We start from the raw sequence: 17,376 nt of genomic DNA on the forward strand, positions 1-17,376 counted from the left end.
ACAACATGGTTCAAGGTCACTGCACATCCTTAACCCAAAGGAACCCTGTGGATGAGGTATGAGCCAGATTGGGCCAAGGGGAGAGAAGCTATGCTCCGGTCAAGCGATCTCGGATGGACAGACGGACAAACTGATCACTAGAAGGCGCCCACACAAACTTGCTTTCTATCTAATTTGAAATAGTATCCATGCTATCTGCCCATGGTGAATAGTCATCAAAACCATTCATCAGCAGAATTTGATTTCCCTCCTTTTTAAACTCGGAACACCTCTGACCTAATCAGATCACCGCATTAAATACAAAGTTTGATAACTCTATTTTGTTTATCATCAAGAAATTCTGCATCGCTGACAAATAAAGTTTTCTTCGGTACAATAATATACCAATTAACTGACTATCTGGACAATAGCAAGTTTATTGTCCCACCCCACAGCAACTATTTCCCTTGGCTTTGCCTCATGAAATAGTTGCTGTCTTGGGGGACAATAAACTTGCTATTGTCCTCATACCCAGTAGATACTAAATAGGCATATAATATCCCATCCACCTCCATTTCATGTTATATAACCTCCAGTTTGTAACCTTCAATTTTACTGTGTAAAGGCAACACAACAGTCAAAGCCGCAAGTTTCACAATTTATTACTGCTTCTCATGTACTTAAAATAAGGGGCCTTAATATTGCTTAGGCCTAAAAAAAAAAAGTTGTGTGTTTCGGGTAACCCGACCTAACCTACAAAAATGGCCCGATCCTACCATTTTTAGATGCCTGAATTTATCCGACTGTGAATTTCATCTTATTTCCAATAAAAAATACGTTTTTAAATATGAAACAAACAAACATTCTTAGGATTCAGGCAAAAAAAATAGATAAAATAAAAAAAAATCCCCACCTACCTAACCTAATTTTTTCATCAGTGTTACCCTAAACACACTATATTTTTTTTTTTAGGCCTTACCAATTCCAACAAGAGACATCCCATTAACTATTGATAAACATTAAAATTCATTTCATGAATCTACGCAACACTGGTAAATCTTCAAGTACAGTCACTATCAATTTTACAAAAATATTGACGGTTCTTTATCCGAAACTATTCCTTGTACATGTACCTTTAACTGCAATTAGTACACTAACATTTTATGAAAAGACGATTTGTCTTAGAATAAGAAAGCTAATGCAATTCTGAGAAAAAGAATACCACATATTGCAAATTCCATTGAGGTTTAATAAAAATATGGTCATTTAAGTGAACCCCCCATTTCCAATTTCCATTAGTAAACACAGATTTACAGGGTTCTCCATAGCAAAACATCTTTACCTGACCTTTTAGAGGTCAATTGCTGTTCAACCACCTTTAAAAAGAAACCTTATTCAATACAACATGCATCTACATTATATAATCATGAAAAAAGCTTCACATCACTTAGAAATACCCTTACATGTATACCCCCCACCCCCCAATCTTTTGATTTTCATAAAAAGTCATGGTTTGAAATGTTTTACCTAATTTTATGAAACTTGTGGCAATTTCCTTGAGTCATTTCTCACACATATTTGAAAACAATCATCAATGATTCTAAAATTTGATCTTTATTTGTTTAATGTATGATTTGTACCATTTTAATTAACAAATAGACAGCTGTCCTGCTTGTGATTTCTTGTTTTCATGAAAAAAGTAAGCTAACAATCATATTTAGTGAATATCTAATCTATTCTGATTTCTAGTCTTCTTCTAACCATGCTAAAACAGTAAGTTACAACCTACAAGTTAGACATCTTCCTTAAATTAGAATTAAATTCAAACACACCCAGGTAGCTGGAGACAGAGTTGATTTCAATGAAAAATGTCCAAATTTGACATGTTTTTCTACTTTTTTATGCATATATACCTTAGAAAGGTAGAAATAGGTTGTTTCTTGTTCATTTCAAAAGTAATTATCATAGCAGATGTTATTTCAAAGTCAAATGTACATTTACATATCCTACATGTAATCTTAATGCAGACAATTAAATAGGGGGGGGGGGGGGGGGGGTTTCAATTATGTAAACACATCTAAATATCTTTATGAAATAAAAAATAAAGGAAACATAATTGTATACTTTTATTGAAAAACAAATTTTCACAGCAATTATGAATTTCTTTAAACACCCTTAATTTTGTTTTCATAATTTCTTATCAAACACAAACCACAACATGGCATGATGCTTTCTTCAAGTTCCATTATTGTTCATGCATTATCGGATTTAATTTGAATTACCGGTAAATAGTCTGTAGAACACAAGGAATATGCATGTGGATAGAGGTGACAGGTTAATCTCAGGAGCTGACCCACAAGAATCAACAGGTACCGGTAAAAGCCACGTGGTAACAAGAGTCTGTTTTGAGCTGAAATAAATAAAAAAATAATTAGCTGTGTTTACATACATGTACTAGTAATAGCTGTGTTTACATTAACATATGCATAGTATTTCTGTAAAAAATACACTGACCATGCAGTGTAATAAGTATGACATATCCCAATACATGACATAACATTTAGGCAGTACAAGATCAAAAATTTGCATATCAAGTCATAATATAATATTAAAAAATTTTCATAGGTATAAACACTTATCAAATTGAGAAAGAGAGAGAGTTTGAGAGAGAGAGAGAGAGAGAGAGAGAGAGAGAGAGAGAGAGAGAGAGAGAGAGAGAGAGAGAGTTTATTACCGTACTTGTAGTGCAACAGTCAATATTTCAATTCGTAAATTACAAACGAATATTACCCACCGAACAGCGTCAAAGTACATGTACTGGTATTAGCTTCTGGTATACCATTTTTTATCAATTCTACTGTGTTTTTTTTTTGCAAATAAATTTAGCGAGGGTTTTTGTTTATTTTCTTATAAATTACATGTTTTAAAAACAATACTACGTGTAATAAGCATAAACACATGTAAGAGTAAACTTAATGAAGAATTTTTAATAGATTATTTTTCAAAGAATGTGGTACATTACATGTATGTCAATCTTTATAAAACTAGCGTATATTTCGTGCGCCATAAATTGCAAGTTTTTTGTAAATATCATTTACTTGCACGATAGGTATATATGGTCTAACCAAAATTTTCTTCATAAAGCTACAGCTGTATGTACCACATATATGTTTTGTCACAAGTATACATTTTAAAAAAAAATACCCAAATTCCAACAGTTTAAATAAACTCAACTCATTCTCTGATAAGTTCATTGTGTTTTGTGCGTGCATATCTTATTTGTCTGCTGCAACAGCAGCCAATCAGCGGTAAGCTGAATCCACAAAAAGAAAGTTTGTGTTTTAGGAGCAGGTAAATTGTTTATGCGACACTGTCAAGAAAACCACACCAAATAATAACAAGAAACATAAATATTCACTTATATGTATTCTGTTGTAAAGTAAAGGTTTTTAACACTTATTGCATCTTGCAAAACATGTGATGACCTTAATCATCTGTCATATATCTGATATACATGTATATGTAAAAGATGGGAGAAATAACGACGGAACAAAGTGGGATTCGAACCTGGCCCTCTGAATCTCTAGTCAAGTGCTCTACCAACTGAGCTACATGTATCTGGCACCGGTATTCAAACCAGTCTGACCGTCACATTCCTCCCCCTTAAATGATCTTCACCCTCGAAGATCATCCCTGGCAGGATCGAGTTAACCTGTTAGTTCCAGGGGTTGGTCACAACACCAATATTGTAACAGGATGGGAGAAATAATGAAGGACCAAACCGGGATTTGAACCTGTGCCCCCTGAATCTCTAGTCAGGTGCTCTACCAACTGAGCTATCTGGCACTGGTATTCAAACTGGTCTGATCGTCACATATATAAAGAATTATTTAAAACAATGTTGTTCAATAAAAAATAACACTCGCAACCTTCAGTTTTTGTCTGTAATTAATCAATATTGGCGTGCGATCAGTTCTCGACGAGTACCATTTCTCACCAGTGCATTGTTACGTCATTTTATCAACACATAAAATTATATACGAAAATATGATGTAACAGTGCACCAGCGAGAAATGGTCCTCGGCGAGAACTGCTCGCACGCCAGTACTGCCAGTAGTCAGATTAAAAAAAGAGAATAAAAAATTACATTTAAAACATTAACAAGGACAATTTAAGTACACATCATAACTGCTAAACAAGAAAATTTATGTGAACTGGTAGAATGGTAGGCATAGTTCTAACTTGTAACCTACATGTACAAGTACATGTACCGGGTACCCGTTGGTCTGCTAAACCTCTTTAATGATACAATGATCGGCATCATAAAGATATTAAAGTCATGTTTTAACTCTGAAGTCTGAAGTATACAATTTTATTTACTTGAAGTTATGTCTACAGGGTATTCATGACTACATTTGGAGTCTTCTGCACAAGAATATATGATACAGTCGTTTGACCAGTTCCGAATTTTGACCAGTTTCGAATAGTTAAGAAGTTAAATAGCAAAAAATTAATGAAATAAAAAATGTGGGAAAAAATCAATACCTTTAATTTAAACACGTATTAATGCTTGTTTGAATTCTGCTGTAGTTTCATTTTTGCGGTCATACATGTATTTGATATCGGTCTTAGATTAGTCGACCTACTTTCGCTTTGTAATAAATCCAGGTCATTGGAACGCTAATATGCACGTACAATTGTCTGTCGGTGCCTTAAATTTTTACTTGTAACAAGATTTCTTTTTTTAAATGAAGGTTTAGTATGTATTCTAACATACCCAAAAGCAAACAGGATAAAAAATAAAATAAAAACGCAAATGGAAGCAGAATTTTATTTAGCCGTCATTTTACGAGTTCCGAATACCCAATTTGTTTCCCTCTGTTTTAGGATTTAATGAAGATATTGATTGAAACAAATACTTCTGAAATTCATTAAATGTCTTTCTCCTTCTTAAATAAATCATATTGTACCACAATAATGATAAGTGGAGGGGCTGCGACTGTATTCCGACAAGGTGTTAGAAACCAGGCTAAATTATTGTTACGGTGATTTTGTCTGTCATTTCCGTGCAAATCAAACTGTATTGTTAAGAAAATACCAAGAACTGAGATGTTTGCATTAAACCTGTTATTCAACAGGTTCAATCAATAGTTTTAGGACCGAAACTTTTTTATCTACATTCCATATGTATAGGAACAGTTATGTTATTCGGAACCCATCGGCTTATTCACAACTGGTAAAATGGCTTCCCACGTAATTTGTTAGAATAAAATTTTATTTTAAAAAAATTAAATACAGTAATATTGCATTTATATCAGCAGGGATATGGTGTATATCGGCCAAAAAATTAGATCTAAAAATAACACCCAGGAACATTTACAGCACCTCCAAATCTATACCCTATTCGGAACTGGTCAAACAACTGTATGTTTCTTATTAGACCCTGCTTTGAATTTTGAGTTGAAAATTCACAATCTGTTATTTTTTTAAATAGATAAATTCAGTTACCCTTTCCAGTCCCCCATGAACCTCGAGCGAGTCTAAACATCCATGAAACATGTAAAAATTACACGTTAGTAAACAAACACCCACACCATAACAAAAACATCTAACAGTGTGCACGTACTTACATGTACATATATACTATATACTAAATTTTAACGAGTTAACAAGAAACTTTAAAAGGAGTAAAAGCCTCACCTTCTTCAGTAACATCCACATAAATCACACACTTTAATGTCCATCTTCTCTCCTTTATTACTCGTAGCTTATCAACGGCTGATCGTCGACAGAAGTGTGGCTGTCAGAATTTCCTCGTAAACGATTCACACGAGAACATATCCCTCCTTATACAAATATGTAGTATTGTTCCCTGTGCATGTTCATATGTTTCACAGTAACTTGAAAATGCATGTGTACACCGAAAGAATACACAACTTCTCTTCTGCATTACGGCTCTCTCTTTTCTACAATGCCGTTCGTTACTGTTTACATTCGGCGCGCGCGCGCGGGGGTTCCAAACAGGGGCGCCCCGACAAATAGTTGCACATAGAACGTTTAAATAATGTGTGTTCATTGAATTCATAAATGATATAGATGAAAAAAATGAAATTGAATCACAACAATTTATCTAAGACGCAACACAACGTAATGCAGTAAATTCCTGGGCCTTAATGTGGCATTTGTTCGCTTGTGTGTTTATGTAGACATATTAACTCGTTCATGTACGATTCTCACATATTTGTTTTATGAAATTGAAAAAAATATAGCACAGAACTTGTTTCAGTTGATACCAAATGACATTATTTAATATATTAACAATAACTGAATTAATTTTTTTTCATAAAATGATAACGATTTTTGCTATCAGAAAAATACGTGTATGAGCTGCTGACCCCTAATTAAAGGGGCCAGCCCTTTTTTCTTAATTTCAAATGAAAGCTCTCGTTATTCTAAACAACTTTTGTTCTATATGTATTAACAAAACATTTTTAGTTTAAAGGTTATAATACAAAAAGCAACAAAATTTCAGCCCCGAAAAAATCTTAAACTTTGGCGACAAATAGCTCAAAAACTAACAAAGAAATTACCAAAATTTTCAGGCCAGCAAAACTATAAAATGTTACCGACAATTTCGCCAATTTTCATGCATCTATCATCTGTAGTTCCCGAGATCAACTCTGGACAAAAGACCCCCCAAATTTCAATTAAAGGGCAATAACTCATAACCGGAGGTGAATTTTAAAAATTTGAAAAAAACGTCTAGAGATATTAATATCATCTACATACCCTGAAAGTTTCATAGCAATCAGACAAAAAATGTTCGAGAAATCTCGTGCACAAAATTTGCGGGAAAAAAAAAAAAATAATAATAAGAAACAGTAGAATAACAGAAGGGTTTTCCGTTGAAAAACGGAAAACCCTAATTACAATTTTGTTTTACTACTTTATTCTGTTTCTGGTCCTTAAATATGTATTTTTTTTTTCAGGGCAGTAAACAGAGAAAGGGTTGCAGCTACAGGTAGCAAGGGGCAGTTTCGCATAAAGTACCCTTCAATATTTTAGTAAAAATGTGTTACTGTATTTGAAGGCCTGTATGTACTATGAAAATTAGTGAATTGATTATAGGTGATAATTTTATGGTAGCAGGGAGTCATTCCTATATATTTATGTAAAGCGTGTAGGTCCCATAGTGTTATAGGGGATGATTGGGAGTCAGATGCGAAAAGGCGACTGTTGGCAAGTGTGCTCACTTTTCATGCAAGAAGAAAGTAAGGCAGACGGTAAGTGAAAAAGTGGGAAAATGACATGGATGGGAGGTGGGGCGGTACAGAGGGACAGGGAGGGGACATGTTAGACTACAGGTTGCACCCTGTCCCGGTGGTCATCTCTCTGCAGGGAATACGTTAGGGTGGGGTCTTAATGGGCCAAAATGGGTAAAATTTTGACATAACACAGGGTGGTCAATTAGACATTTTATTTAACCAGAAAAAGATATTGGTGTCATTTAGTGTAAATTTTTAACCTTAATGTCCTTCCTGAAGCTTAACTGGTAGTTACAAGTCATTTTGATCCAGGTGCAAATTATATTTTTCCCGCAACATAGTGCTAAATGGGGATACCCCCACCCCACAATTTCATGCATAAAAAAAACTGTCCCATGCTACCTACAGTTCACTGCCTGGTATTTGCGTCTATAGCCCGATAGCCTGCTAAATGGGGGTACCCCCACCCAACAATTTCATGCATCAAAAAAAAACTGTCCCTGCTTCTTACAGTTCACTGCCTGGTATTTGCGTCTATAGCCCGATAACCTGCTTTAAGTGCCTGCTTGTACTTATGGAAGGAAATCGTAAATATGTGTTTGGCTTTACGATACTGTAAGTTCTAGGAAACCTCTGTTTAAGAGGAATAATTCGAAAACCTAGCTAGTAGGACACAGGCTTTGTCTAATGAAGTTTAAAAGCAGAACTTATTACGGTGAATAATTCGTAAAAATCTTTCGATGTGCCTGGTATTTGGGTAGTTGCATTTTATGATTCATTCTATCACAATAAAAAAAAACCACACATACTATATAATACAAAATAAATGAAATTGATATTTTGACCTTACAATAAAATCTGCGTGACATCTGTTTCAAAGTAAACAGCTAGATAACTGGATGTAATTTTTCTAACCCATCTTAGCTGTTCTTGTCTCAAGGTATTCAATGTATAATGAAGGGATATTGAACAATTTTGAATCATTTTAAACTAGTTAAATATGTATTGCAAGATAACAATGAAAGTGAAATAAACCAAATTCACATGACTGACAACATATAAAAAGCCGGTCATTTTGCACTTCAAATTTTTTTAATGAGTTATCTCCCCCTTGACAAAAAAAGAAAGTTTAAATTTCGTCAAAACATCTGCGGTAAGTGATTCATTTTCTTTCATAGATTAATAAAGAGAAAGTTCATGCATGTATTTACCAAGAGAGTTCTACGAATTTTAAGTTACTTTTTACAATATCTTAATAAAACATATGTTGCGCATAGACTTTAATGCAAAATTCAAGGTGTAATTAGTTGGATCATAATCAAAATTTTGAAAAATCCTTTGGTGGAGTATTTTTATTGGATAACACTGTCAAAATGATATCATGATTAAGAATATCGGACCATTCATTTATTAGGTACAAAATGTGGTCGTTATACATCGAATAATACCTTAAAGGTTTAGCACTAGGTACATTCAGCTCTGGAGATACTGTCATTACATTTGATGTTTGTTCATCTGAAGAGTTAAAATAATTCTAAGGTAATAATGGATCTGCCAAAGTTATATCTAAATTAAAAAGGTTTCTACGTAGGATTATTAAATTAAACTTATTCAATGTGACAATTAAAGTCTGTCTGTCCCGATTAAACCACGCCCACGTTTTCAACGGCATGCAGACAGTTTTTGTGGCAAAAATGGGATTTCTTTGAGTGTATCTTAGACATTACATTTCTGAAAAATACATGCATATTGCAAGTGTTGTAAAAAATAATTGATTTATTAGGCTTTTGAAACGAGCTGGTTGTTTTTTTATCTGGGTCAGAGTTCGACCCCTTTCTTTATTTATGGTTACATTGAAATTAATGTTAAAACGGGCTTGGCCCCTGTGCATCTACCGTCTTTCGCTTGATAAGCGGCGGTCAGGCGCTTTTGTTGCGGCCGTCCGTAAAGAAATTTACCTTTTGCCGAACACATGATGATCGGTCAACTATTCACTGACTATTTAAATTCAAACTTTTGAAGTTATCGGTTTTCCAAGGACTTAATATCAACGCACCGTACCGTCGTTTGATATACCATTATTAATGTTTAGCATTGCGAATGTGTTCGATAAGAACATATGTTCAATTAATTCAAATAATTGTAGGTTTCTCCCTTTTTAATAAGAAAGTTATAGATAAATCAGCAATACATCTTTTTTTCCTTATCTTATTTTTCATCTATATCGGTTTTTGGATAATTAGAGATTTATTGATGTCTAACCATCTAACAATACATTGGCAATCATCAAAGGAGACAATCCGTTATTGTCCTAGGAAAATGATGCAACCATAGATTAAAATCTGATGTATGTTGTGCATCAGCCAACCTATTACTGTATTTTTTATTCCGCCTCCACAAATTGTCCGTTGCAAACCTTTATATTCCTTTTTGCAGCTATTTTTGATGTGCAATCTGTGGTTAAAAAAAACTTAGTGTAAAGTTATTAACTGCAGCTGTTACTAATTGCTAAGGAAAAAGATTTAAAGTGCTCTAAACTTTTTTTTCAAAATCATCCTTACCTTTAAATATCTAGAAGACAAACTATATAATTCTAAAACAAATTTGTTGTGGACTTTTAAATTTGAAGAAAATAAATGTATATTAATTTGATACTTTCTGGGTTCTTCGAGCAGGATAATCTCTCTATCTATCTCTCTCTCTCTTTCTCTCTCTCTCTCTCTCTCTCTCTTTGTCTCTTTTTCTCTCTCTCTTTCTCTCTCTCTCTCTCTCTCTCTCTCTCTCTCTCTCTCTCTTACACGTCTAATTTTCATATTTTCTAATTTAATTGAATGACTTTAATAACCGTTATGAGATACATCACACGGTAATATTGGTAGAAAAAAACATTTTATATTTTTACATTTTATGAAAATCTATAAACCACTAACTACATAATTATATCTTTATATGGTTGATATTTACTGCTGTGTTTCTGCTGTGTTTCTTTGAAACAGCTATTCAAGGAAATTCTAATTTTGTCGTCAGGTGATTTTTTTTCAACAGGTATCTCGTCGGAAAATGAATACGAAGATGCGTTTAAAAACTTGCAAAAATCTATTTAAAGAGGGTTGTTAAATTGCACTTATCGTAATTCATTGTTCACATAAGAATCAAAATTGAAGCAAGCATTAAAAAAAGACAACAAAACTTTAAATACATGGATGACAAATTTTGAGTAATTGTATTACATAGTATATACTCTGTAAAACACAGGAACAAAGTAGTGTCAGCCTTATAATTTGAATTTACAACTATTTGTGTCATCTACGCGTGTATGAAATATCATATGATTGTTAAGTCGTTATGAATAAATATTGGAATTGAAATAGTTCTACATGTACATAAAAGTGTTCTACAAACTTTTCCGATAATTGTGAGCGGATTCTGTACAAACTGAAAGAGCATAAAAAGAAATTAAATGCAATTCCTGTTCACTTTACACTAACTTAAGATTTTGGGGAAAACCCGCAACTCTGATGAAAACTGAATTAACCGATATTCACATTCTGCGTTCTGTACTGTGTTCAAGTAAATTACATTTTACATTATATAATTTTCGGGGGCCAAATTGAATATGATATGGTAAAAATAACCATAAATCAAAACAAATAGATAAAACGTAAAAAAAAAAACTATATCACAAGGCATAAAAAATAATATAATAAAAAAAACACTTTGATTGATGATTCTAATTACAAATAAACAAACCTCATACTCATATGTAACGCAGATTAAAATATTTTCTCCTTTATATTGTTTGTCTGTATGTTTTTAAAAATGTATTTAAAACGCGAAGCAAAATAACTCTCGTTCTTGCATACGTTTTAAAATGTAAATAAATAAGTACAAATCAACCAGACGCTCTCTCTAAGCGCAAATCTTCAAAGCGCTAGGTAGACTGAGCTTATCATAGTTTCGCGGAAACGCACATCTTCTTATTTCCTGATTGACCCAAGTAATCAATGGATCTCCATGCGTGTCCTTATAAAACTACAACTATCAATAAAGATAAGCGGATGACAATTTTTTTTCCCAACTCACAATGATGGCTCGAATTCTCCGAAAACCACCGCTTAATCTAATCCTTATGCATATCACATTAATGTCTAGCATTTGAAAGACACGCAATAAGACCTAAGATTGACAGTTGTTATACATGTACTGCAAACTAACGTTATATAGTTTGTTGAAAGTTTTCAATATAATTTTGAGACGAGTGAAGTTATATCAAAAGTTATAATTGATGTAGGGAGTTATGTTTAAATATGCATACAGTCTCCGTTAGGAAAAAAATAAACAAATCTCAGATTAACCCATTCTAGTCTTATAATGAATTTCTGTACATCTTCAATCGACTATCAATTTTAATTTACAGAAAGACAGGTCTAAAAACACTATTTTTTCCTAGAATTGCGTGGTTGTAATTAAAATGAATGCATATTTTTGAAACACAGGAGAGATATGAAATGATATGTTTTTAATAATATCTTGAACAATACAAAAAATGAACATGTAAAACTATATAATGATAATTTCGACTTCAGAACTGTGCTCAGTTAAGAAACATTCTCTTATTTCTAATTTGCTCATAAAAACGTTTAAAAAATGCTGTTTAATCGCAATATTATTAGTTATTCTGATTTCTCAAAAATAATGGTGAAAAAAATGTTCTTGCCCATACAGTTTATATAATAAAAACGTTCTGGTGTGTGACAATTAATTAATACAAAACACGGATTTTAACACCCACATAACCCATTTACTATTTTAATTACTAAATATATGAAGTATAAAGACGTTTTCACAAATTCATAAGCAGCTTTATAGATTAAAGAGGTTACATGTAACCAGATTATCATCGACAAGGGCCACCAGCGACTGGAACGTGTCCTTTTAGCCCACAGGAAAGCAAATTGTACATACTTGTACATGCATATTGTGCATCTGCATGTCAATGCAAAGTGGCCGTGCGAATAAATTTCTGTCGTAATTCAAAGTAAATAACAACGAGGGGAGGGGGGGTTTAAAATGATTTGATGACAATTGGAAACCTTTGAATTGTCTCTTTTAAGAAAGTTAAGAGGCTTTTTACCTTAATTTGTCCTAAATGGACATTAAGTTGTGCGACTGTGTATAGAAATTGAATGATATTACAAACGATGCTTGTCTGCGATTCCAGGGATGGAACCTTCTAACTATAATGGCCAGTTTTAGAAGAAAAAAAACACATACCACAAAAAAAGCATTTATGCATAAAACACTATTTTTTATTTATCAAATAGGTCTTCAAACATGTAAATGCATTTATACAATGTTTCGGATATGTTTTAAGTTTTTATAATACTCTGTATCAAAATGCAGTCGTTGGTAATATTCCTCCCTTGTCCTGTTTAAAATAAGTTCATCCATACAAAGTAAAGATTCTCTTTGGTAATCGAGATGATATTTATTGGCAAAGAACTCAGGTCGACGAGCAAGAAGAGGGAGATCTCCAACTCCAAATATACAGATCGTTCTAACGTATTTACCATTACATGGTAAAGAGTTGGGTGAAGTTTCCCAGTTTTTAAACCGAGATAGAAAAGGTTTTTGTACACCATAATCTGTTTCCAGATCTCCTATAAAAATAACTTGTATATTAGTATCCTTCTCATGAAAACCTGATACTAATATGAAGTTGATGTTTTAAAATCTGTGTATCTATTTCATATTGACATCAGTAAAAGCAGTAATGACATTTTGAGTTTTGGAAAAAAATTCAACGTACGTCAAGGTTTGTAATGCGTACATTTTAACCACAATATAAATAAAATCATAAAGTGACCTAGACAATGCCAATAGCCCTTTTTACTGAATTGTATTGAATTAAATTATTGTTTTACTTTTCTCTTTAGTTTCTCTTACCTTTAAAACTTCCTGGAATTCCAAGATTAGGATTGTGAATTAGTGTGGCGAAGTATGTCTCATCTGGAATTTTTGTTTTGTTTACCCAAGTTAGAAAATCAGCAGCTACACTATTGTTGACGAGGTATTCCACAAACTTTCTATTAAGTGTGACGTGAACCGATCCCTTTACTGGATGAATATTATGGGGAGGCTTTTCTCCAATTTCCCATCTGTCTTTGTTAGCCCTTTGAAAAAAAGATAAATTCATGCTTTGACATTGAATTATTTCTATTTAACAGTTCTTGCTTGAGAAGATTACAAACCTTTTGATTGTGCCTTCCCCATCGTTGGAACCATTATAAATTTTTAATATTTTCACTAATTCATAATTTGTACGCAGTGGAAACTCCCGACCAGTTAAGTTAATGAAATATTTCCATTTTGAAATTGATAAAAGATCTTTCATGCACGAGAGTTCCGCTAGTACTATTCCTATTTTCCCCCATTCCACCTCCATTCTTTTAGATGCCAACTTCACATTTGGAAAGCATTGTGCAATGCATGAGAATTCATTAAACACGTTTTCGGTGGTTTTTCTGTCAACGTGAACGCAGTAAGCATTTTGTGGGCGGTATATGGCTCTCAGAAGAATCTCGAATTGTTCTGGGCTTTCGTAAACAAGAATACTATATGCAACTGGGAAATCTCTCTCCTCGTCGGTTAAAGAATCCATTATATATCCTCTTGATAAAATGAAACTGTTACACTCGTTCGTTTGATTGCAAAACGTTGGTGATTTGTTTGTAGTATTCAGGTTACGAACTCTCTCGGTTTCTTTCGAGTTTTCTTGAAACAGCAAACTACAATCAACATTTGATAAATATCTGTCTGTGTCAAAGTTTTGATGTCGAGTATAACTTTTGATGATTTTTGATGACTTGTTTTGATACAAAGGTGAAAAAGAATAATCAAATCGTGGTCCATTATCGAAAACCTTGATAATCCGTTGCAAGAATTGATCTTTAGTTGCACTTTTCTCCGCTTCGTCTGTAACGTTTTGGCTCGTCCAAGTAATAACCGATTGAATTCCGTTTCTTTTTTCTGAGCAAGAATTGTTCATCAACATTGTAAATATGATAATACAAATACCTAGTAGCACATAAAATATCCACATTGTTTTGTTTGTAAGTTGTAAATCCTTCAAATTCATTGTATGAAATATTCACTTATAGTGTTTTCTTTTTTTGTAAAAACGCAATATTACGTAACTGCATAACTTAATCTGGATTTATCTTATCTGAACCCATCCGATATTTTATAAATGATAAGTCCTTAAATGCACTCATATCAGCATTGGCATAACGTTACTGAGTGCATTGAGAGCATAGTCTCTAATCGGAAAAGTAAAGCTCATTATATCGACAAAACTACCTTATTCAACATTTTATATGAAAAAAGAAGAAAACATTTATAACAAGCGTAGGTGCTGAAAAATATCAACGTTGGTGTTTTAGGTTTAACTCCAAGCAGGCAATAGTTATGTAACATGCGTTTTATTGTTTGTGGTTACATTTAATTTTGGGGCGACTCAACAAAATGTTTACGTCTATGACTGTGAATCAAATCGTGTCATTTAAAGACAGGCATTTCAGTTATTAATAAAGGAAACTAATGGATATACCTGATAATGTTTGTTGAACAAATAGTTACGCTGTACATGTTAATGATTTTTATATCTATGACATGATCATTATAAAAGTGTTCCAAAGCGTAATATACAACCCTAGCAAAAGGGTCAAAAAGAAAACTTAAGCATTAAATGATAATTTACTAAGCGTATAGAATCCTTTTATTGCTTTCTAATTTTGAGGCATCATTTCTAAGCAAGTGTTAAAACTGTGAAGGTTTTACGATTAGAGATGTGATTTAACGTATCAACTTCGTTGCATTACTATCTTTTTAAAGATTTGTTATAGTAGTTTGTTATACTTTCATGTTAAATACTGAAATCTGATTGGTTTAGACGCAGTTAATAATATTTAATATTACCCTCAGCGTTAGCAACGCACTTAGCAACGGGTAACATTAAAAAATATTACATGCGTGTAAATTATGCGCGTACGGTTCGCCGTAGAATTCACGTCATTCCTAAAGAAGTCAGTTATGCGTTTGAAGTAATGCGAATAAATAAAGAGTTTATTAAAGCGTGCGCCCGAGTATGATTGATTAAAGAAAACAAACGACAACTTAGACGAACTTTCACGAAGGAAAATCATGTTCGCAAATGTGGAAGAGTCCCATATTGCTAAATTGTTGGACGAGAAAGACTCTGTTAGTACTAAACGTACTATTAATAGGTCTGTTAGTCTATTCCGAACCTTCCTGATTGAAAAAAGAGGAAGCGGGGATTTCGAGGGTCTATCCAAGCAAGAACTCAACGAGAATCTGCGACTTTTTTATGTTTCCATTAGGACAAAATCAGGAACGAACCTAAAAGTGAGTTCATTGAACAGCATAAAATATGGTCTTTCTAAATATTTAAAAGACAATTGCAAAATTGACATTCATGGCTCAGAATTCCACGAATCAAAAGTAGTTTTCAAGGCAGCCGTGATGGACATGAAAAAGAAGGGTTTCGGATCCGTGGATCATAAACCAGCCATTTCTACAGAGGATCTAAATAAACTGTTTAATTCTGAGACCATTGTATTCAATGTTAACACACCTTGTGGATTACAAAGCAAAGTCTGGTTTGATCTTATGTTCTACCTATGCAGACGAGGTCGGGAGAACCTTCGGAAAATGACTAAGGAAACGTTTGGAATTGAAACTGATGCAATTGGAAGAGAATATGTGTTCCAGGCAATTGATGAAGCTGACAAAAATCACGGGTAAAGATTATTTATTACATTTTTAAAAGGAAGAATAAATGATTTATTATTATGTTATTAAAACACATTTAATGTATAATGATTTTAATGATTGTTAATACATGTACATAAATTTCAGATCCAATGCAGCACCCAATGAAACAATTGGAGAAGGAAGAATGTATGCACAGCCACAATTAGGAAGCATGTGCCCCGTGAATTCATTTAAAAAGTATTTGTCAAAACTTCACAAGAAATTAGATGCGTTATGGCAGCGTCCATTAGAGGCTTTTTCAGAAGAAAGTACTACATGGTTCTGCAGATCTCCATTAGGAAAAAACACTCTAGCTTCCCTTATGTCTGAAATTTCCAAGAAAGCCAAGTTGTCTCGCATATATACTAACCATTCAATTCGTGCAACAGCTATAACAGCTATGGATGAAGCAGGGATAGAGGCAAGACACATTATGCGTGCTTCGGGACACAAAAATGAATCATCAATTAGAAGCTATGCATGTCGACTTAACGAGCCAAAGAAAAGGCAAATGTCGGATTGTCTTAGCTCAGCTTTGGGAACTGTAAATAAGAATCCTACGGAATCCCACATCGATCAAGAAAATTCAATTTCAAGTCTAACACAAGAGGATCTTGATGCAATTTTTAATGACACAACATTTGATGAAATCTCGTCCTCATCAAGCAGTTTTGTTGTACAGCAGCAACAAGCAGTCAATGTTTTGAAAGCTCAGAGTTCAAACATGATGCCACCATTAGTTTGTCCACGTATAAATAACTCCACTGTTAATTTCAATTTCTACGCTCAAAAATGAACTCCAAAATGAACTGAACTCCAATTTCAATAATTTATTGTTGAACAATTTTAAATCAACTCCAAACTCCAAAATGAACTGAATTCCAATTTCAATATTTTATTGTTGAACATTTTAAATCATTGTTGAACTGTTTAATTTATTATTTACAAAATATTCAAAATATGAATTTGTTGAAGTTTATTGTTGATCAATTATTAAAAGAAATGAAAAGCAGTAAAGTTTTCTTTAATATTAAGACATTCAGTATAACAAAATAAATAGTGCCTGTTTGGGAGGGTAACAGTTGAAATTGACACCCCTCGAAAACCATTGTCAACCTCCGCTTCGCGTCGGTTGACAATGGTTTTCTCGGGGTGTCAATTTCAACTGTTACCCTCCCAAACAGGCACTATTTATATAATAAAACTCATAAATTTATAATCGTGATATTCAATGTCGTTTCATCAATTGTTGTAGTGTAAGCATGATGCGATTCAAGATCTGTTTATCAATTGTTGTAAT

General features: G+C 33.3%; 3 protein-coding genes across 9 annotated transcripts in view; 2 read left to right on the forward strand and 1 right to left on the reverse strand.

Moving 5' to 3' along the window:
• Positions 1 to 14,435, reverse strand: part of LOC128183731 (beta-1,3-galactosyl-O-glycosyl-glycoprotein beta-1,6-N-acetylglucosaminyltransferase-like) — a 440,095-nt gene extending 425,660 nt beyond the window's left edge. The window contains exons 1-3 of one of the 3 annotated variants that reach the window (XM_052852878.1): positions 13,496 to 14,435; positions 13,191 to 13,417; positions 12,542 to 12,672 (exon numbers count right to left, since the gene is read on the reverse strand). In XM_052852878.1, coding sequence (XP_052708838.1) covers positions 12,614 to 12,672; positions 13,191 to 13,417; positions 13,496 to 14,382 — 1,173 coding nt within the window. In that variant the 5' untranslated portion in view covers positions 14,383 to 14,435 and the 3' untranslated portion in view covers positions 12,542 to 12,613. Of the gene's footprint in view, positions 1 to 12,541; positions 12,905 to 13,190; positions 13,418 to 13,495 lie in introns of those variants that run through there. The other 2 variants (XM_052852877.1, XM_052852879.1) reach the window with 2 other exon arrangements.
• The window catches only part of LOC128183730 (uncharacterized), a 555,994-nt gene that overhangs the window by 437,906 nt on the left and 100,712 nt on the right, over positions 1 to 17,376 (forward strand). The window lies entirely within an intron of this gene.
• On the forward strand, positions 15,212 to 17,138 carry LOC128183735 (uncharacterized). 2 transcript variants are annotated; one of them, XM_052852884.1, is made up of 3 exons: positions 15,529 to 15,668; positions 15,950 to 16,063; positions 16,182 to 17,137. In XM_052852884.1, exons 2-3 carry the CDS (start codon positions 15,975 to 15,977, stop codon positions 16,870 to 16,872), a joined length of 780 nt encoding a protein of 259 aa, XP_052708844.1. In that variant the 5' UTR covers positions 15,529 to 15,668; positions 15,950 to 15,974; the 3' UTR covers positions 16,873 to 17,137. The 2 variants fall into 2 exon arrangements, with proteins under 2 accessions (XP_052708843.1, XP_052708844.1); XM_052852883.1 differs by having other exon boundaries at positions 15,212 to 16,063; positions 16,182 to 17,138.

This window comes from Crassostrea angulata, chromosome 5 (assembly GCF_025612915.1).
Source record: "Crassostrea angulata isolate pt1a10 chromosome 5, ASM2561291v2, whole genome shotgun sequence".
NCBI lineage: Eukaryota > Metazoa > Mollusca > Bivalvia > Ostreida > Ostreidae > Magallana > Magallana angulata.